Below are 21,566 nucleotides of genomic sequence, written 5' to 3'. Positions count from 1 at the left end.
TAAGCCTGTGCTATTGGCTGAGAATTCATAAGTAATATTCAGCTTCTTAGTTGGGTATTTGGACCAGGCTGTCAGGACAGGAAACATCTATCTAAATTTCAGCTTAATATTTTATGGGACCTCTGAGTGTCTGAAGGAATGGATCTCTAATTCTTGTGCCTGATCTTGGGGTCTCTTTCCCTACTGTTGGATTGCCTTGCCCAGGATTGATGTGATGGCTTTTCTTTTATCTTATTACATTTTATTTTGTCATGTTTGGTTGTTATCTCCCTGCTCTTTTCTAATGAGAGACAGAAATGGAGTTCATGTGGAGGGGAGAAGAGGTGGAAGGAACTAGGAAGATTGAGGGAGGGGAAACTGTAGTCGGGATAGATTATAGAGAAAATAATCTATTGTCAAGAAAAGAATAGAAAAAGAAGACCTACAATATCTTTTAAGAGTAATAAAAATGCATTTTTCATAATATCTTCAATAATTTTAACACATTATATTATTATGCTCGTAATAAAACTTGTGGGAATATATGAAACATTTTTAATGTAAGTGTTCACTATTTTTTAATGATATTGTTTCAATATGATATTCCATTGAAAATGGGAAAATGTACAATTCTTACTCAATGAAGAAACCAGGTAGAAATTAAACTTTTTCTTCTTTTTCTTTTACTTTCTTTACAGGCTGGACCAGACTCTCAGTGCTTTTCATTACCACACTATCATATTTGTACAGTCCAAAAAGGCCAAACAAGGCTGAGCTTGCTAGGAAAGCAAGACCTGAATGTAAAAGAAATTAATAATCAGAGTGTAACAATATCTTTACTAAAAACATTTGAAAATTTTTCTATTTACATGAAGAACAGATAGAGTTTATTTCTAAAAGTATTAATTTTCCAATTATAAATATAACTAATACTATGTAACTATGAGAGATCAATATTTAAAATGCTTACAATTTTTGTTTATATTCATCAGATACCTTCCTAAGAAAGAGTAATATTTAACACATTTATGAAGTGTGCTAATATGCAACTCCATAAATAAATTACATTTTCAAAATTGTACTCTCTGCATGTGGTGAAACATTCTTAAACCTTTATGTAGATTTGGTGTTAAAATATTAATCACTTCTGTCTCAAATTTCTGAAAATTATGTTACATAAAAGTAAGTAAATTTCAAAGCAAATAACCTGTTAATTAGAGTCAAAGTGCTGTACCAAAACAACACCAGTTATCTAACAGCCATTTCCTAAGGCAAGAGACTCTAATGAGTGTTTTCCATTGATGGAATACTTCCTTTATTGTAGAAGATATCTTCTCAAAAATATAGTTACTTGTGAAATAGATGTAATATTATAATGAAAACTCTATGTAGTGAATGACTGCAATCTTCCTCTGGAAACACAGAGTTTGAGGAAAGAATGAGAATTTATGAAAAATACATCCAGTACCGCCTCCATGAAGAGCATAGTGCTAGTAAGAATCTCATCTGATGTCAGCACAAGGTATCCAGACGACACATGACACTTTTCTATGTTTCATAGCTAAAGAAATAAAAATGAACACCCAATGTGGAGGGGAACATCATGGTAGTGGCATGGAGTCTGCTCTGAGTACATTTTCCATAGCAGATGGGATCAAGAGGTGCAGAAGCACACTTTTATCCCAGAATACTCTGTGACTAAACACTGCAGTCTCACAAAGACTGAAATGGAATGATTGTGCAGAACAAAGAATGCAAAGAAATACCAAGACACGTGCTGGATGCTTAATGCTCAGAGGGCAGAAGTTTAAACAATAAAACAGTAACCTATGCTGTGGGTAGTTTTGGCTGTTTTTATTCAGAATCACAGCTGAACAAAAGGAAACACAATGGAGAGACTTGGTGAGTTCATAGCTTGGTCAGGAAAGAGCAAGACCAAATGTTTGTAAGGAGAAAATATAAGTGTGGCCCAGTAAGCACTTGCTAATGAGATTCGTGTGACTAAACAGGAGTGGATCCTTGTGCATCAGAACATTGAAAAAAGGCCTTCAGAATAATTCCAAAGTCTCTGGAGAGAAGTCTGCTCCTTCCAGGGAAGGATTCTTCAGTGGCTAACCTTCAACGGGCTTGCTGCTTAGCAGAACATTCCCTCCTTGCTTCCAAGCAAGTACCACTTAGTAACCTTGGCTCAGAGTTAAGTACCAACGCTCATGATGGAGGCAGATCTTACTAAGTGGTCTTGGTTGTCCAGGGGAGCAGAAAGCAAGTGTATTAGGATCTTTCAACAAAATTCTCAAAAGAAAGCCAGGGAGACCAGTCCAAAATCTGGGCAAGGTTGGAGCACACAAAAAAACAGGCCTAACAGGGCAATGCCAAGTTTAGCCCTGGAGGTGTACCTCTAGAGTTGACAACAGAAAGCCAGAGCAGTTAGCAATATTAAGCAGCATCAGAGAAAGTTGTAGGCAGAGTGCAAAGGCAGACTAAAAACTAAACTGGTGTAGATAAATTGCCAAATGGTCTTATTAAATAAAAAACACAGAGCCAAATATAGGGGTGAAAGTCTTAGAGAGATCAGGGAGATAGATAAAGCCATCAGTCAACCTTATCTCACCAATTCTGCAGCTTCCAAATCAGAGTTCCTTCCTGCCTTATCCATGCCTTTATTGCATTGCTGCTCTGCCCTCTCATTGGCTATCTCAGCCCAGCTACCTCACTCCCTTGTCACTGTCTGTCTGTCTGTACAGACCTCCAGGTCTCTATGGTTGGTACTTGAATTAAAGGCTCTGTTCTCTACTGTATATAACCTTGAACACACAGAGACCCTGCCTGATAAGTGATGGGATCAAGGGCATGTGCTGTCTGACTTGGTTTATTTAAAATAGCTGGCCTTTTCCTTTGACCTCCAGGCAAACTTTATTGAAGCACAAATGACATATCACTACATTTCAGCACAAATAAAATATCAGCACACTGGGGGATCCTGCAGGATCTTTAAAGTCCTAGGCAAAGGCTGCCTGAGGGGGCTACCCTTCACCACAGTGTTTGTGAGAGATCAGTTTGGAATTTTACGATTCAATATCTGCTGTGACAGGTTTAATTCTTCCTCATAGACTCAGTATTCTTCTCTACCTCCTGCCATGTCCCTTTGGACGAAATGTGCGGATCCTGTGCCTGTCATACTTCTAAATTGTAGACATGTATTTTAAAGATACCTCCTATCGGAAAGCAATTTTCATGAATCACAAAACCACCTGTGGATCTGAACATGGTAGGGTTGCTGCAAGCTTCTTTACACTGTGAGAATTGGATTGGTATAATTTACATTAGGAGAAGTCACAGATATCGGAGGCCAGGAATGGATTACTGCAGATTGGATGTTCATGCATTGGAAACTTGATCCTGTTGTACTAAGATCGTGGTGATGAGTCTTAATAAGAGGTAGGGCACAGTGCGAGACTCATAGAGAACACTAGGGGTATGGATTTTACAAGTAATTGACCTTGATTTCTTCCCATTGTAGCACTGGCACTAAGCACTGCATTTTCTAGGTTCTTGTCTCTTAATGTGATAGCTCTCTAACACACAGGTTCCAGATATTACTTCAGGTATCATGTTCTGATACAGCCAAAAAGCCCTTACAGAATTTTAATAGTATTTATGATTTACCCAGTTATGGACTATATAAACCTCTATTCTTTGTAAAATAACAAGATTCAACTATTTTATGGCAATGGAAAATGGAATAATAATATGTCTGGTTTCTAGCTGGTTTATCCACATAGTCAGACAAACAAAGTTTTCCTTCTTCTTCAGGGCAGAATGGTATCTTTGACATGTAATGTCATATTGTTCTTATCCATTCATCAATTTTTTAGATTGCTGCATATTCTCTCTGACATTTCTAGATTTATAGTATGGTGATCTACAATTCCCATAGCTTTTCTTCACTATTGCATCTCTTTTGCTTTGTGTTTCTTTGACCCGATAATCTGAAATGACTTGTTTTTCAGGTTACGGGTTTCTTTTGTGTGTGACTAAGACTGCAGCTGAAGGTATAAATTTTCCCTGCATCACCTGTACTCGTTAGCCTCGAATTTCCAATTGCTTCTTATTTCTTTTTTGTTTTTTTAATAACTGATGAACTTTTATTCTTTTTCATATACTATTTTATGATTGTATTCTGTTGTTCATGTCTCTAGCATAGTGTTCCTTCATCCCAAGGAAATAGATTCCCCAATTCTGGAGTGGTTGTATGAAAGTGTACCTAGCGCTAAACCTTACACACAAAATCATGTATCCACACAGACATAACTTCCTGGTTCATTAGGCTGGTATCAACTAAATTAAACATGTTTCCTACTCATGTCTTTTATCCACAAATACTTTTTTCAAATCTAAACACTCATCTTGTGCTGGGCCCATCATCATTGACCTTTCAGGTAAAATATCTAAATTAGCATGGCTTTCTTTTTCCTTTATTGTGTTTCATGGGTAGATATGTTTTTAGTGTTGATTGTTAGCAGCATGATCTAATAATATTTTCTGATAAAGCACTGACGTTTATTCCACTTCTCTGTAAAGAAGCACCCAGTAACTCTTCTGCACTATATCATGCATCATTTCTCACACCTTAGGGCAGTTGTTATGTAAATGAAAAGGCTACCTGAACATAAGCCTTGGGATACCACAACAGTTGACATTAAAGCCAAGATAGAGGCTGACTAGTTAACAAATCAATAAGATACTGGGATAAAGAGATGATTTGCATTTTGGGAGGGACTAAAGAGGATTACATATTTTCTCATGCTATTGAGAACTCATACCTTTGTCCCATATCCTGATCACTGTCTCTGCTTTTTATTTATTTGACAGATACTAACTCTGTATGCATGGCAATGACATGTGGAAATCCATTTGGAAGAAAGATACTAAATAATTTTGTGAGATTTTTAGTAACTGAAAAATTACATAATATATGTCTAGTATTACCATGAAAGGAGAAATTATGAAGTTTAGCCTTTAGAGAGATTTTGATGATGTTATTTACAACTACAATTTTTACTCAAAGTTATCTAATATTTATATTGTAAAATTGCAAAATTCATAAGAGAAATAAATTTGGCTGTATAAATGTATAACTAAAATTTGTTAATAAATTGAAATTATACCATTATCAACCTTTCTTAAACAATAACACAGAATCTCTAGTGCATTTAGCACAAAACTACAAGTTTTTACATAAATTCTGTAGGACAAGTTTATAAAATACTCCCTATACAGTAGTATAAACCTTTAACTAACAAAATATTTATTCATGATTAGTTATTACCATGTTATAAAGAATTACAAATTCTAAAAACAATTTTATTTACTTAACTTTATACACTTCACATCACTTACATAGTCCCATCAATACGTAGATCATTTTTGACTTATTGTAGATCCAACAACGTCTTCTTATTCCACATTCATTAACGTCCCAGTAAATGCAAGACTCTTTTATTGACATGTAAAATATTAGTGGTGTAGGGATGGATCCTATGAAATAGTCAATGATGATAAGTCCTCCATAAAAAACACTTTTGGTCAGGATTAGAATAATTTCTTCTTAAACACACACACACACACACACACACACACACACACACACACACACACACGATCCGATCCTCTCAACACATTCTTTAAAATTCTGCAACAGGCTCATTCACCCTGGCAATCTATATCCTGAACTCTGCAAGTATACAGATGTCAGTAGTTTGAAATTACTTTGGAATTCTATGTGGTTGTTTACAAGATATCTTAAAGCAGTTGTTGAATTTGCATGGAATATTTGGGAGAACCTATTTAGAACAAAGGAACTAAACTATAAGATGTTGTTATATCTTTAAAGACACACAACTATGAGATTTTTAATGATTGAAAAGGACTTAATGTATTCTGATTGCCTTCTGATGTTTATATCTCTAAAATATTCTTCCCTTATTCCTGGGGAATGTATTACAAGATTCTCTAGTGGATGTGTGAACCTCTACATGCCACCAAACCGTACCCACTCACACAAACATGCACACACTCACATTGCTTTCTGATACAGTGTGCTGCTGTTGATTAAATTAAAACACATTACCTATTCCTGTGTTTTACTTTCATTTAGTTAGTAACTGCTGAGATTTCATAAATCTTCAATAATTCTTCACTTTGGATCCATCCCCTACTTCTCCTGTCTTCCCAATCATCTTCATCCTCACAAAACTTAAGCATCCTCCTCTATTATTTCATATCACAGGAGTTTTGTTATTCCCTCTTATTATACTTTTACTCAGATTGAGAGATCACTGTTGTCCATGTAACTTCTTCACGAAGATTTCATTTTGTCTAAGGCTTCCCCTAGTTCTCCTTTTGGCTGCTCCATTGTTTCACGTCCTGTCTGAACCCTTCCATTCCCTATATTCCCACTTTCTACTTTCATCTCGGCTATGTTCTGCTTTCTCTCCTTCACAAATGCATCCCACCAAGCAATGGAGCATGTCTTGTTTCCACATGTACTTTAGGTTAACATGCAAATGACTGGAAGCTAGAATCCACATATGAGAGGAGCATTCAGAATGTGTCTTCAGACCTGGATGACCTCATTCAGTATTACTTCTTTCAGTTGTATCCACTTGAAAGTTCCTCAGTGCCCCTTTTTCCTTTCAGGTGAGTAATATTATAATATATACATATATATTATATAATTCATATATAATGCATATGTATATATACGCAATCTCATTGTTCTTTCCTTAGCTGATAACCATCTAAATTGACTTCATTCCAAGCAATCATGGTTATAAATCAATAAGCATATGTGTGCAAGTATCTTTGTAATAACATATAAGTTCCTTTGGTTATATGCCCAGGCGTGGTATAGTTGGGTTATGTGGTAAATCTGTTTCAGAGTTTGAACAGAGTTATGCCACATTAGTAAACACTACTGATCCATGAAGATATATATTATTAAATGAAAAATCTCAGTGTCAAACACAGTTCTCCTCTTCTTTGGTTATTGGTCGAGGAGGACTTAGAGGCACCTGAAACAATACAGTCTAATGCCAGTGACTATAGTAACACCATAACTCAATATTTCTCAAAGTACCACATGCTTTGGTTACAGGACACAGAGAAAACAACCCTGAGATGCCAGCTAGCTAGCTTTTGTATTGCTGAAAGGTATTGTGTAGCCTGTGGAGGAGAAAAAAAGCAGATCTTATCTAGCACCAGACCTTTCTACAGTACCAACCTACCAATCTGGTAGTGCTTATGGTACAAAAGTGGCAGGACTTTTTAAACAGACAACTAACCACTCTCTTGAGTGAGTCTGAGGCTTCTGTGAAGGAGGGAATTTACAACTAGTGCTGTAAATATGGTCAAAAACCATGATTAGGGAAAATATTTTAAAGACCTCATTTCCTCTGGGGACTTCAGAAGCATACAAGAAGTATGAAATTACTGTGAGTATGTGGATGTTGTTTATGATCTTTCAGAGTCACTTGTATGAAGTGATGAAGATGCTTCGGGTCCCAATGTTGGTGCATAGGTTTTTTGTTGTTGTTGTTGTTTGTTTTTTTAACAGGATTGCTTTTATTTCACATAATTTCTCTATATTTAAATGGATCCTAATTTTTTCAAAGCAATCACCTAGTAATTTTACATTATTGTTTACCTATAGGTTTAAAAACATACATAGGTGAAATTATATATAAACACTGAACAATTAGGTACATTGAAAATACATACCACTTATTCTCCAAATTGTATAGGTCACACCCAAGCTCAGTGAATTTAAATTGGCAGGTGAATTTCTGAAAGCAAATAACAATGGTATTACTTCTAGGTGACATATGCTAGGTTTATGTTTATGTATATGTATATATATATATATATATATATATATATATATATATATATGATTTATATTACAAATCTTCAGCTGCTTGACAAAAGTTCAATTTGACCTGTAATTGTGGTGTAAATCTTTCCATCTTCCCATTACTTCATGTTTCCCAGATCTTCATTTTTCCAAAGAGAAAGTCTTCCTTTTTTTTATTAAGGAATTTTTTTATTCATTTTACATAGTAACTACAGGAGAAAGACTTTCATAGCTCAAACTCCCCTGAGCCTCCTTACATGACTTAACTCTCTGCCTCTCAATTTATCTTTCTTCACAATGTCACAGTATTTTTTAGAATCCATTTCATTTTTGTGACGTCCATGCCATATTTTTCTAGTTGGCTGTTTGTTATGGATTCTGTACTCTAGAAATTATATCAGTAATGGTACCTTGAATGAAGAAGAAAGGTGAAGTCCAGTCTCTGTTTTCAGACTCCTTCCTACTCTGGGGACTGAGTGCCACAGAAAGGTCGCTCCGGATAGGTGTTTCTTTCTCACTCCCTTGAGTGTGAGGTGGCTGCATGCCACACTGTGCAACGACATTCATTACATCCAACCTACATTTAGTTGCAATTGTATTCAGCTTTACTTAGATAGTCCTAATTTCTGAGTGTTTGCGCTTTTCTGTGTTGCTCTTATTATGTTCACAAATCAAAATTTAAATAAATGACAGTGAACTTTACATTATTTTTAATAGGAGGCACTCATCCACCATGATGCAAACAACTCTAATTAGTTTAGCAAGTCACAGAAATAAGCTAAAGAAGGGGTTCATTAGGAAGAAGAAAAGAACAAATTAAATGTTAAAAATAACTAAAATTTTATATATATATATATATATATGAAAGTGTTGAATAGAAAACAGGAACATCTATTCCAATTTTGTTCTCTCTGTTGAGATTTGCTTTGTTACCTAGGATGTGGTCAATTTTAGAGACAGTTTCATGAGGTTCAGAGAAAAAATATATAGACTTTTGTTTTGAGGGGGATATGTTCTGGAGATGTCTGTTGAATACATTTGAATCATAACATCTGTTAGTTCCCTTAGTTCGCTCTTAAATTTCTGCCTAGCAAACCTGCCCATTGGTGCAAATGTGGTGTTGAAGTCTCCCATATTAAGGTTTGTTGTGTGATTTAAACTTTAGTAATTTTTTTTTTCCACAAATATGTGTGTTCTTGTATTTGGACCACAGATGCTCAGAGTTGAGTCTTAATCCTGATGGATTTCTCTTTTGATAAATATTTAATGCCCCTTTCCACCTCTTTTGGTTCATTGTAGTTTGAAATCTATTTTGCTAGATGTTAGGATAACTACACCAGCTTACTTCTCATGTTTGCTTGATTAGAAAATCTTTTCCCGGCTGGGTGGCGGTGGCAGACGCCTTCAATCCAATCACTTGGCAGGCAGAGACAGGTGGATCTCTGTAAATTCAAGGTCAGCCTAGGCTACCCAGTGAGTTCCAGGAAAGGTGCAAAGCTACACAGAGAAACCATGTCTCGAAAAAAAAAAAAGCTTTTCCCAACACTTCACTTTGAGGTAATGTATGTCTTTGAAATTGCGGTGTGTTTCTTATGTTCATCAGAAGAATGGTTCGTCTTTTCACATCCATTCTGTTAGCCTGTGTCTTTTTATTGGTGAATGGAGTCCATTGATATTATGAGATATTAATGACCAGTGATTGTTAATACCTGTTATTTTTTTGGTTTTTATAGTAGTGGTGACAGTGTGTGTGTGTGTGTGTGTGTGTGTGTGTGTGTGTGTGTGTGTTTCCCTTCTTTGAGTTTTGTTGGTGTGAGTTATCTAATACCCTTGTTTCCTGGGTGCAGCTACCTTCCTTGGTTTGAAGTTTTCCTTCTAGTACTTCGGTAGTGCTGGATTTGTATATAGGTATTGTTTAAATCTGGTTTTATCATGAAATATCCTGTTTTTTCAATTTATGGTGATTGAAAGTTTTCTGGGAATAATAGTCTAGGCTGGTATCCATGATCTCTTAGTGTCAGCAAAACATCTTTCCAGGAATTCTAGCTCTAGAGCCTCTGTGGAGAGGTCTAGTGTTATTCTGATAGGTCTGCCTTTACATGTCAATTAGCCTTTTTCCTTTGCAGCTTGTAATATTCTTTCTTTATTCTGTATGTTTAGTGCTTTGATTATTATGTGATAAGGGGACAAGTTTGGCACAGCTAATTTGGTGTTCCTTAAACTTGTTGTAACGTGGTAGGCATTTCTCCTTTAGGTTGGAAAATTTTCTTCTATGATTTTGCTAAATATATTTTTTGTACCTTTGAACTGGGATTCTTCTTTGTCTTCTCTCCCTATTTTTCTTAGATTTGGTCTTTTCAAGGCATCCCAGTTTTCCTGTATGTTTTGTGTTAGGAATTTTTTGGATTTAACCTTTTCTTTGGCCAATGAATCTACTTCCTCTGTTGTAGCTCCAATGCCTGAGATTCTGTTTGTGATCTTGCATCTGTAGTTCCTGTTTGCTTACCCAGATTTTCCATTTCCAGTATTCCTTCAGGTTGTGTTTTCTTTATTGCTTCTATTTCAATTTCCTGGTCTTGAACCATTTCCTTCACCTATTTGATTGTTGTTTCTTGGCTTTCTTTGAGGGATTTATTGATTTCTTATAATTTTTTTTTACTCTATTTCTTTGCAGGAATTATTTTGTCTTATTTATGGGCCTCTATCATCTTCATCAAGTTTATTTTTGAGCTCATTTTTTGTGCCTCACCTACATTGGAATGTTCAGGACTTGTTGTTGTATGATCACTGGTTCTGGTGGTACCATACTGCTCTTTCTGTTGTTTAATGTTTTCTTACCGCATCTGAGTTTGGGATGATTATAGTTATTGGTGTGGATTCTTATGTTGTCTTTGTTGGATGAGTGTTTTGTTCCTTGTGTTCTGTTTCCTTTATTGTCTTTTTGCCAGAATAACCAAGGTTTCTGATGATTAGCAGATCTTTGGGTCCTGTAGGGTTGTCTCAGGCAAGGTTCGTGGCCATTCAGTTGCCAAGATTCAGCATATTCTCCTGTCCTTCTGTTGATGTGGGCTCTACCTGTGCCTATCGAGTCTGTTCTAACAGCTGGTGTGGGGTGTGCCTGTGCCTAGGTAGTCTGCTGGAGATGCAGGGAGGTCTGCCAATAAAGAGATATTGACAGCAAGGCCCAGCTGCTTTACTGAGCCTGAGATGGGAAGGGCAGGAGCATGGGCTGTGACTTGGGGCTTAGGGTGTGGAAGGTGGGGCAGTGTAGCTTGGAAGCCGGTCAGTCACCTGCTCTTTTTGTGAGTTGTGCCTATGTGTATGTAGTCTGCTAGAGTTGTAGGTGATGGTGATGGCTGGTTACAGGAAGAATAATGACGAGGGTGGGGTAGGGTGGTAGAGTGGATCTTAGGGGAGCAGGATACAGTGGGGGGTGGGGTGGCAGAAGTGGTGCAGGCTGTAGCCAGGTCTCTCACCTGCTGGCCAGCTGTGGGACCTGCCAGCTTTCAGAATTTAGAGTACTAATTTGAATGCACACTTGGAAAGCAGAACAAGAAGCAGGCATTGCACAGAGATTTTGGTGCTTACACACCTGCCTTCATTTACCAACAGTTCTCCTTCTGGTCTTCTCTCTCTTCCCACCCTTCTCCATTTCTTAAAGGTGATCATTTTAATTGCTTTTGTTTCCAGTGTTGCTTCAATTATGTCTGAATCACCCCACCATTTATAAATTGCAAACTATGTTCATTGATGTGTACATTAACAATATATTCCTAGCTAACATTTCTTTCTGTTTTTCTTTCTTGTTTGGTTTTAAATTGGTTTGGGATTGTGTCTCACTAAGTAACCCTGGCTGGCCTTTAATGACTATGTAGAACAGGCTGGCTTTGAACTCACAAAGATTTACCTATCTCTGCCTCACAAGTCCTCAGTTTATAGGCCTGGACCACCATGCTCTGAAATTTCAATCCTTTTCATTATAGATACCAGTTGCACAAAAGAATGGATTCTGAGTATATGATGTGCTTACATTTTTTCCACCCTCTTATTCCTTCCTCACCTTCCTTTCTCCAGTTCCTTCATGTCCCCTAAGAATTTACATCTAAGTTCATGACGTGAAAGAAATAGATTCCATACGTGAGATGTTACATGCATAGCTTTATAGTCCAAGTTGTCCTTATTCACTTAACCCGATGGTCTTCAGTTCCAATAACTTTCCAGCAAATAATACAATTTAATTTTTTATGGTCAAAACATTCTCCATTTTGTATATCATATTGTTACTTTTTGGGTATTGTAAACATTGCTCACTGAACATGGTATTCAGTTACTGTTACTACTTTGAGTTTTAGTTACTTAAATTTGTACCTACAGTGTTATAAATGGATAAAAGAGTAATTATATTTTTAATCTTCTTGCAGAACTTCAATACTGATTTTCATGGTACATAAACAAAGCTATATTTCTATCAGCTGAAAGGAATGTCTTTCCCTCATCCATCCTCATTATTTTTGATTTATTAAATGTGGCCATTCTACTGGGTAATACAAAATTTGAATGTGATCCTGATTTGCATTTACCTTATGATTAAAATGCTTGACAATTTTTGTTTTTATTGTATAGCTCTACTTTTATTTATTTGATTCTTGTACTTATTTTTTAAATTTAACCTTAAAATGAATTCTTTTTATTGCAAACAAATGTCTAAATTAATTTCTCCACCCGCTTTCTTTAGAAAGAAAAAGAAATCAGCAGGCAAAGCAGATACCCATTCAAGAACTGACATGCTTAAAAGATATAAATTGGTGACTCACAATTTCATTAGCTTACAAAGATGGTGGAGTTTACTACAAGCACACTAGTTATACAGTATTTTGTGAGAGAAGAGCATACAGACATAGCTAACTTCATATAGATCCCATTAGACAACTGGAGTTACAACAAGTCTTTTTTAATAAGAAATGGGCAAAACCAGCTTTCTTTTCAGAGTCAAAATGGAAAATTTATGGTATTTAACCTTCACAAGTCTGAGCCTCCACATATAATGCAACCAAGTTTGCATTTTTAATCGCCCCTCTACATACACTCCATCTTCTCAATCTTGGTTCCAAATTTTATCTTCATTCCCAATTTTTCCAATGCATTGTTAAACAGAAAAAAAGAATAGCCTTCCCGGTATGTCAGAAATTTCCCTTCCACTATTACCCCCCAGTTTACAGAGAGAATGGAGTGTAATATGAGCAGTACAGAATCTTATGCAATTCATGAGGACCTTAATCCTTCCATGAATCTGGTTGCTAACACTGCTGTGTTATTGTGACAATGACTCCTGACTGTTATTCCCTGTGAGAAATGGGGAGTAAATGCTTAATAAAAGACACCAGGTACAAAGCAACATTTTACTTTTGTTTTGATAAGAAAAAAAGTCACATTTTACAGATAAAATGTAGAACCCTGAAATACTGACACATTCTTAATGTGCACAATGCTGAGGTTCTCTTATGATTCACTTTAAAACTGCAATTAAAAATGTACAAAAAAGAAAAGAAAAAATCACCCCACAAAGCTTCTAAAAAAGGAACCCGCAGGTACTTCCTCTTGTGGAATGTTTAAAAAGTTAGCCTACTAAAGAAAACAGTCGACTTCTTGTGAAGGTTTTGGAGAAATATGTATCAGTTCGTTTTATTTGGTGATATCCTTGGTGATAATGCTGACTCCAAGGCTTCTGACCTCAGAATTGACCCTGCTGCCACTGGTTGTAGCCCTGAGATTGATTCTTTAGCCATGATTGTTTCCTCATCCTCTGAAGTTCTGGTTATAGTTCCCTCTGTTGGGCATCCCACCTCTGTTGTAATAACCTCTGTTTGAGTAACCACTTCGGCCAAGAAAAGCAGGGCCACAGGGGTATGGATAGCCTATTCCCCCACTTCAACCACTGCCACCTCTCTGTGGCATATTGTCTCTCCTATTATATCCACCATGGTTCCCAGGAGGTCCGCCTCTAAAATTGCCCCCTCGCATATTGAATCCTCCATGGCCTCTGTGGCCACCACCTGTGTTGAACTGGTTCTTGCCAATCTTACTTTTATTGCTCTCTTTGAGACAGTGTTTTTCTTCTTTTCTGGTGGCAGTGCCTTCTTGCTTTCTTCCCTATATTACTCCAAGAGCTTTTGGGCTTCTTCCTTCTGAAGTTCAACATAGTTTATTAAAGCATTCAGCCACCTCTAGCAGGGTGAAGTTTCCTTTCATTTTAAGGACAGCATGTTCTGGTAGGTCTTTCCCCTCTACTTCTGCTTTCTTCTGTGTCCTCTGCTTATAGTCTTCATCTTTTGGGCAAACTACAACAGCTTTTCGCTGGAAGCCTGAAAACAGGCACATTTGTCTCCTCTGGGCAGCAGCAGACACATTTGTCTTCTTTCTTTAACCTGTCTGTAGGTTACATTTCCCCATTTGTCCACTGAATTACTTGTGCTTCATTTTTCTGCGTTGTTCATATGGTATGTATATCAATCTACTGCCAGGTGTACAGCTGGAAACAATTTTCTCCCACTCTGTTGACTGCCTCCTTCTCTTAATTATGTTCTTGACTGACAGATCTGGGGATTTTTAAATATGATTAAATACCACTTGCCAAATATTGTTCTTGGTTCCTGAATTGTTGGAGCCCTTTTCAGAAAGACATTGCTTATGTTTATATCTTGAGGTGCCTTTAAAATATTTTCTACCTTATAATGTCATTCTTGGCTTGCCATCTCATGTAAACATCTTTGATTCATTTCACATTTACTTTTGGTGTTGAACCAGCTTCATGCTTCTGCATGTGGACTTCCAGTTTTCTCAGCACCATTAGCTGAAGAGGCTGTATTCAACAGAAACATCTATTTCCGCAACATAAATTTGGGATGCCTTTGTTGAAATCAGATTGCTGTTGCTAGACAGGTTTGTTCTGGGTCCTTTATTCTCTTTCATTTCTCTCAATATTGGTTTTTGTGCTAGTACCACAGTGTTTGTGTGACTATGGCTTGGTTATATAGTTTGAAATTGTATATAGTTCAAGCATTTACTTTTGTGTTTATTACTGTTTTGGCTATTCAGAATCATTTACATTTACATGTGAAGTTTATGTATGAAACTGGCCTGAAATTGTCTAATTTTTTAAATGGGGATGTCTCATTGCTTACCAATAATCTACCCAGATTCTTTCACATATTCCTAATCTTAATAAGTGCTATGTAACTTGAATTTTATTAATATCATCTGCATTTCCCTCATGATTAGAGTATTCAGTGTCCCCTAATGATCCTCTACATTTTGGTGTATATTTTGCAATATTTCCTTTTTGTCTCTTACTTAGGCATTTTACCAGGCTCAAATGCTGTTACTTTGAATAAGAGCTCATCAATCTTGTCCATGCAGTTTTTTATGTTTGTTTGTTTTTATATTACAACCAAAATTCCCCTTCCTTGTCTTCTGCCCAGTTCTTCCCATTCCTTACATTACTCCCCCACCCCATCCACTCCTCCCCGCCTATTTCTCTTCAGAAAAGGGCAGGCCTCCCATGGATATCAGCCAACCACAGAATATCAAGTTGCATAAGAGGCATCTCCTCTGCTATTAAGGCTGGATGAGGCAATATGGTTGCACAACTATGTTCATAGAAGCTTTATTCATAATAGTCTGTTCTTTTATTAAATATGTTTATTTATTAAATTGTTTTTCATTTTACATACCAACCCCAGTTCCCCCTCCCTCCCCTTCTCCTGCCTCCTCACCTCCCTCCCACTCTACCCCCATGCACTCCTCAGATTGGGTAAGGCCTCCCATGGTAGTCAACAAAGTCTGGCATACCAAGTTGAAGGTGAGCCTAGCCCCTCCCCATTGTATCAAGACTGAGTAAGGTATCCCACCACAGGGAATGGGCTCCAATAAGCCAGTTCATGCACCTGGGATAAGTCCTGGTCCTGCTGCCAGGAATAGTCTGTTTATTTAAGCCAACTCTGTTTTATTGATCTTTTGCATTATTCTGTCTCTCTTTCATTAATTTCAACTCAGAACTATTTATTTGTTTCTTTATTTACTATATTTCTGTCTTTCCTTTCATTTTCCCTCTTTCCATTGCTCTTTCTCTTTTTCTCTCCTTATTGTTTGATTTTGTTTCTTTGTTTAGGCTGTCTTCTAACTCTCTTTATGGCTGACCTTGAACTTCTGATCTGTATGTATGCACCTTGGATATGCTGGTAGTAGAGGCATATAACAACACTCCTGGCTTATGTGGTGCTGGGAATCAAGCCCTAGGCTCTGTGAATACTCAGTACGTACTCTCCAAATAGCACTGTATCCTCACCCTCCATTTCTTTCTACTTGTTTTGTATTAGCTTTGTTTTGTTTTCCTAGAACCTTAAGATGCATCATTAATTCATTTATTGAGACTGCTTTGATGTTTTAATGCATGTGCTCTTAATTGTAAACCTCCTATCTGGAACTGGCTTTTGCTATATCTAAAATCTTCTGACAAGTTGGTTGGACCATTTTCAAGCTTCAAAACCAAAATATTCTCTTCCCTATTGATTTAGAAAATACAGTTAGTTCCCATGTGTGATGATAAAACTTCTCCATCTGTCCTACTTTCAGTGAATTCCCATAGCCATCCACAAGCTTCTGAGACTTTGTGAAATGTCATGCTTTCAACGATTAGGCATTCATTTGGTGATCATTTAATTTTCTTCACATTCAGAAATTTGTTACATCATGGACATCCTGGGCATTTTTTTTCTGACATCATTTTCAAGAGCCTCTCCCTTGTCTGCTTGCATTCAGCTCTGTTTCAAAAACATTGAGCAAAGTGAAGTCCTCACATTCTTATCAGAATTATATGAACAAAATACATGACATCCGTGAATTCTTAGTTCTTCTCACAATTCTTCCTCTTCTTCTTCTTCTTCTTCTTCTTCTTCTTCTTCTTCTTCTTCTTCTTCTTCTTCTTCTTCTTCTTCTATTTCCTTTTGAACAAGGTATCACTGAGTAACCAAGGATGTTTGCAAACTTGTTATGCCCCAGCTTCTGTACCCAGAGGGCTGAGGTCAGCACAGTCCTTATTAACATCATTGTTAATGTATTAGCTGAAATTCCAGTATTGCTTCAATTTTGTATATGCTATTTCATTTGTCTGCTTTGTTTATTGCATAATTTATAGAAGTGCATGTGTGTTGGAGTGTGCTATTTTTAGTCTTTTTAGTGACAATAAAAATGCGAAGATTTAAAATCATATTTCAGGAATATTATAATCGTGTCTCTCTGAAGAGAGGACATATGGCTGGGATATTTTACATCAACTTTAAAGAAGTCATATTCATTATATACTAATCATTTGTGTGTGTGTGTGTGTGTGTGTGTGTGTGTGTGTGTGTGTGTGTGCCTGAGAGTGGGAGAGAAAGGGGATGCTGCAGAAGTCAGAGGAAAACTTTCAAGAGGTGATCATTTATTTCTGCCATGTAAGTTCAGAGGATTGAGTACAGGTCCTCAGACCTGGCAGAAAGTGTCTTTAATCACTGAGGCATTTCATCCATTCAAATAAGCGTTCTTTTGCATTTTCCCTCTAGTTTTATATTTTAATTACTAGAATTATCATTCCTTTAGTTGCGCAAATGGGAAGTGTGAACATGATCCCATGTTTCTGCCTATTCTACCACAATTATAACTGTCACCCTTTTAACACAGCTAACTACTTCTTAAAGATGCTCTATCATATTATCTCTATATACCACTGTTCTATGATCACTTTCTTTTCTCCAGGTTCTGCTTTTAACTCCATTTTCTTTGCTATCTTCAAACTACCCTATCATGATGCCCATCGAATGGTAATCCCGGCACTAGAATGGCAGAAGCAGAGGGATCATGTGTTTGAGGCAAGCTTAGGTTATATGGGAAGACCTTGTCCACCAAGACCAAAACAAGATGCTTGACTCCAACAATGTAAAACAAAACATAACAAGTTGTATCTCATCAGTTTTGCTTGTCAATGGTAAAGGATTTCATTATACATGTTTTGAGCAAACGCACCCATTTTCTCTCCCACATGTTTCCTTCTTTTTCTCCATCATGCTTTTCCCCGTCAGAACCACACGCTTGTTGTGACATGCCACCATTTCTGTCTGTGTTTCCATAGCAACTGAGATCGTGCCAGAAACAAGCAAATGTTGCTTTCATTTAAATCGTCAGATTTTACAAGATAGTTAGGATGCAAATATACTTGTTAACCTCTTGACAAACCGTAAGTTTAGATAGTGAGTGCTCTTTTATTCTATTCCTAGAATAAAGATTAATGTTAGGTAGACTTAATCTATTCTGGAAGGACACATGAATGACAAATGTGGGCTCCATTTAGAATGATAAATTGAAGTTGCAAAATTACTGTGTTCTTTTGTTGATGACTCTGTTTTCTCATAGCTGAGTTTTTAATGTAGAACTAGAGTTTAATATCCATAACAATGAACCAACTTACACTCATCTATGTTACAATTAAAAATCTTCCTGTTTATGGATTTTTTTTTTGTGTGTGTGTTATACCTAATAAATGTAATCTAAGTTTCTATTAGGTTTATTTCATTATTAGTGACTAAATATCTACAATTTCTACAAAATTAGAAAGTTTTCTGTGAAAATTCCAATACTATGTATCTTATTTTCAAATGAAAGTGAAAACAAATGTAACATCTACACATGTCATGCAAATAATTAACAAGTAAAAGGAAAAATTATACTTACACAGGAATTTTATCAATACAACCATTTTCTCCTTATATTTACAGGTATAAAACACAAATAATCTGAACTATTTCTAAATGTATCCTTCTTATATATACATTATTAGTAATAATTATGAAAATTATATACTTACTGGAGGATAATCAAGGTGACAGGTATGCTAGACAAATTAGAAAATATCAATGAAGACAAGAAAAAGGCAAAAAACAAAGGTAACGTATGACACTTCATGTTGCATTTTCCAGCAAAGGCGTCAACAAAATCACCCTCGGTGTCTACAGTTGTCAATCCTTCTTTGATGCAAGAACAATTGTAGTATGTCTACAGATATTGAACACAAAAACGAGCATTTCAGAAACAGACAGGACACAATACGTTCATTATTACAAAAATAAAAATCAAATCAATATCCAAAGGGAGGTTGCACAGTGTTTTCATTGTTACAACATTTTAAATTTGAGATGCTAAAATATAATATTTTTGTTCTTCCTCTCCCCCTTCCAAAACCTTCCATGTGTCTTCCTTTCACATTCATAGCCTCTTTTGCTTAATGCAATTTGCTAACTCTGTATAAGACTATTTGTATGTGTGATCTGGGGGTTGACCATTGGGTATTGGATAACCAGTTGGTGGGTGTTTCCCTGGAGAAGACTATTTCTCCTGGTCTCATAATTCCATAGAGAAAGGTCTCGCTATGCAGCCCTGTCTGGACTGGAACTTGCGGCGTTCTAGTTGCCTCTGCTTTAAGAGTACTGCAATTAAAAGCATTTGCAATCACATCCATCTTAGACTGCCTAGTTTTAATAAATATACTCATGATAGACTTGCCATACCTTATTTAGAAATACAATATTAGTTATAAAATCTGAAGTATTTGACCTGTCAATGCATTACAGTATGTGTAGGTGTTTGTGGGTGTATAATAATAGTAAATGAGGAAGAGTTCTACCAATTTAAGAAATAATAGTCATAGTATGATAGTTTTATCATTGGATAGGATTGTGATCTAAGAGCAAATAAATTATGGAATGAATAAAATTAAATTTTAGACAAGATTTGAAATATGGACAATAACCCAACTATGAAAGATTGCACAACCATGTTAATACTTTGCTTTGTGTATACTCATGACAGAGTTGGATTTTTGTTAAATAGAATACATATATTGTTTCTGAAATCATATATTTTCAAGAATACACAGAACAACAACTGTAATCCCAACACTAGGTAGGCAGAAGCACACACACACACACACACACACACACACACAGACAGAGAGAGAGAGAGAGAGAGAGAGAGAGAGAGAGAGAGAGAGAGAGAGAGAGGAAATACATAGTGTTTGGAGCTTGTCTTAGGGTTTTATTGCTGTGGAGAGACATGATGACTATTAGTCCATTATCATCATGGGGAGACATGGCAGAATGCAGGCAGACAAGATGCTAAAGAAGGAGCTAAGAGTTCTACATCTTGATCCTCAGGCAATGGAAAGTGAATTGAGTCTCACACAAGGGTAGTTTGATTATATGAGACATCAAAGCTCATACCCACAGAGACATAGTTCCCCCAATGCCACACCAACTCCAGTGTACTCCATGTGTCAAGAACAATTGCGTCAATATGGCAGATGGAAGATATGTGTCACATGGGACTAAGGTCCCTGGAGGTCCTTGGCAGAGTGCCTGTGTTATGCTTCCTTCTCGAGGAAGATATACTTCATGGATCATGAGTTCCCTGGGCTATTGGTTCTGTATAATGTTCTAATTAATCTATGAAGCACAGAAAGTTAATGAATGCTTGGGTTGTGAACTATGGAGGATATGGGAAGCTGGACATGGATCTTAATCAGACTCATGATGGCATGACTATTGGGCTAGGAACCGATGACCTGGTTAAGATTATGAGAAAGAATAGTCAAGAAAAGAATTTCCTAGAAGATCCCCCTCTTCTGTAAGCTCCTAAAGGAATAGAGTGGGAAAGAAAATAAAACTTTTGGGGATGTGATGAATCAGATACCCAAAATGAGCTATTTCTTAAAAAACCCGAGCTGCTAGATAAAGAAAGTATAAAGTTCAGACACTTCCAGGGAATGAACACTCACCCACTAGGAATCCTTTGGGAATCCCAACTAAAGTGGTTTATGGTAGAGAAAGTTATCTCATAGGAGGCAGATGGTGGCCCCTCCACTGGGGAAGTTCAGCATGGGAAACTGCTGGGGTAAGATGGCTGCAACCACCAAGAGTCTACATAAGGCAAGAAACTGTTCTAAGTTTAGAAATCACAGACGCTCTTCGGGCCATGAAGTTCCTGTGGGTGAAGGGATATGTCTAGCATCGATTAATAATTGTGTGCTTGCTGCTTTTAAAAGATGATGTAATTGAATTATTGCCAAGCTCTTGTTGTTCCTTGTATGACTTGATAGTAAAATTGCAGCGGATTCAAACCACTGTCGAGTGTGTTGTCTGTCTGTCATTTGCCGACTCTTGATTTCACTTCTCTTTTTCTATCATTCTGATATGCACAAATTATTTCATTATAGGCCCCTAGTATTATGATTGACTTCTAGGACAGAACACATGTAAAGAAGTGTGCTGAGCTGAGCTGAAGGACCAGAATGCAGTGCAGTAATTGTCTATAAATCACAGAAACTAAGGTGACTAAGAGCCAGACTGAAAACAAAGTTTAATTGTCTCTTGTTAAGATTTTAGAATTTTATACTCTATAATTAAAAAATTAGAGAAGTCCTTGTTTTAGCAATAGTGGGAATAAATGGATTTACTTTTGTGTGAGAAAATTCATACTGAAATCATCGACAGAGTAGATTCTGATGAGAAATCAGCTATGGTTTGCTCAATAGAAGCACAAAAGTATGTCAAATGGAGTGGGATTCATGCAATGTTATAGGGAAGGAAGG

At 36.6% G+C, this 21,566-nt stretch overlaps 1 protein-coding gene across 1 annotated transcript in view; it reads right to left on the bottom strand.

Annotated features, from left to right (window-relative positions):
- Window positions 1-639: 639 nt before the first annotated feature.
- The window catches only part of LOC118573392 (solute carrier organic anion transporter family member 6A1-like), a 78,507-nt gene continuing 57,580 nt past the window's right edge, over window positions 640-21,566 (bottom strand). Inside the window, exons 10-13 of the mRNA XM_036173689.1 lie at window positions 18,789-18,976; window positions 7,759-7,823; window positions 5,380-5,517; window positions 640-773 (exon numbers count right to left, since the gene is read on the bottom strand). Coding sequence (XP_036029582.1) covers window positions 640-773; window positions 5,380-5,517; window positions 7,759-7,823; window positions 18,789-18,976 — 525 coding nt within the window. The remainder of the gene's footprint in view (window positions 774-5,379; window positions 5,518-7,758; window positions 7,824-18,788; window positions 18,977-21,566) is intronic.

This window comes from Onychomys torridus, chromosome 23 (assembly GCF_903995425.1).
Source record: "Onychomys torridus chromosome 23, mOncTor1.1, whole genome shotgun sequence".
NCBI lineage: Eukaryota > Metazoa > Chordata > Mammalia > Rodentia > Cricetidae > Onychomys > Onychomys torridus.
The sequence above is the reverse complement of the archived record's forward strand: the minus strand, read 5'-3'. Positions and strand labels throughout refer to the sequence as shown.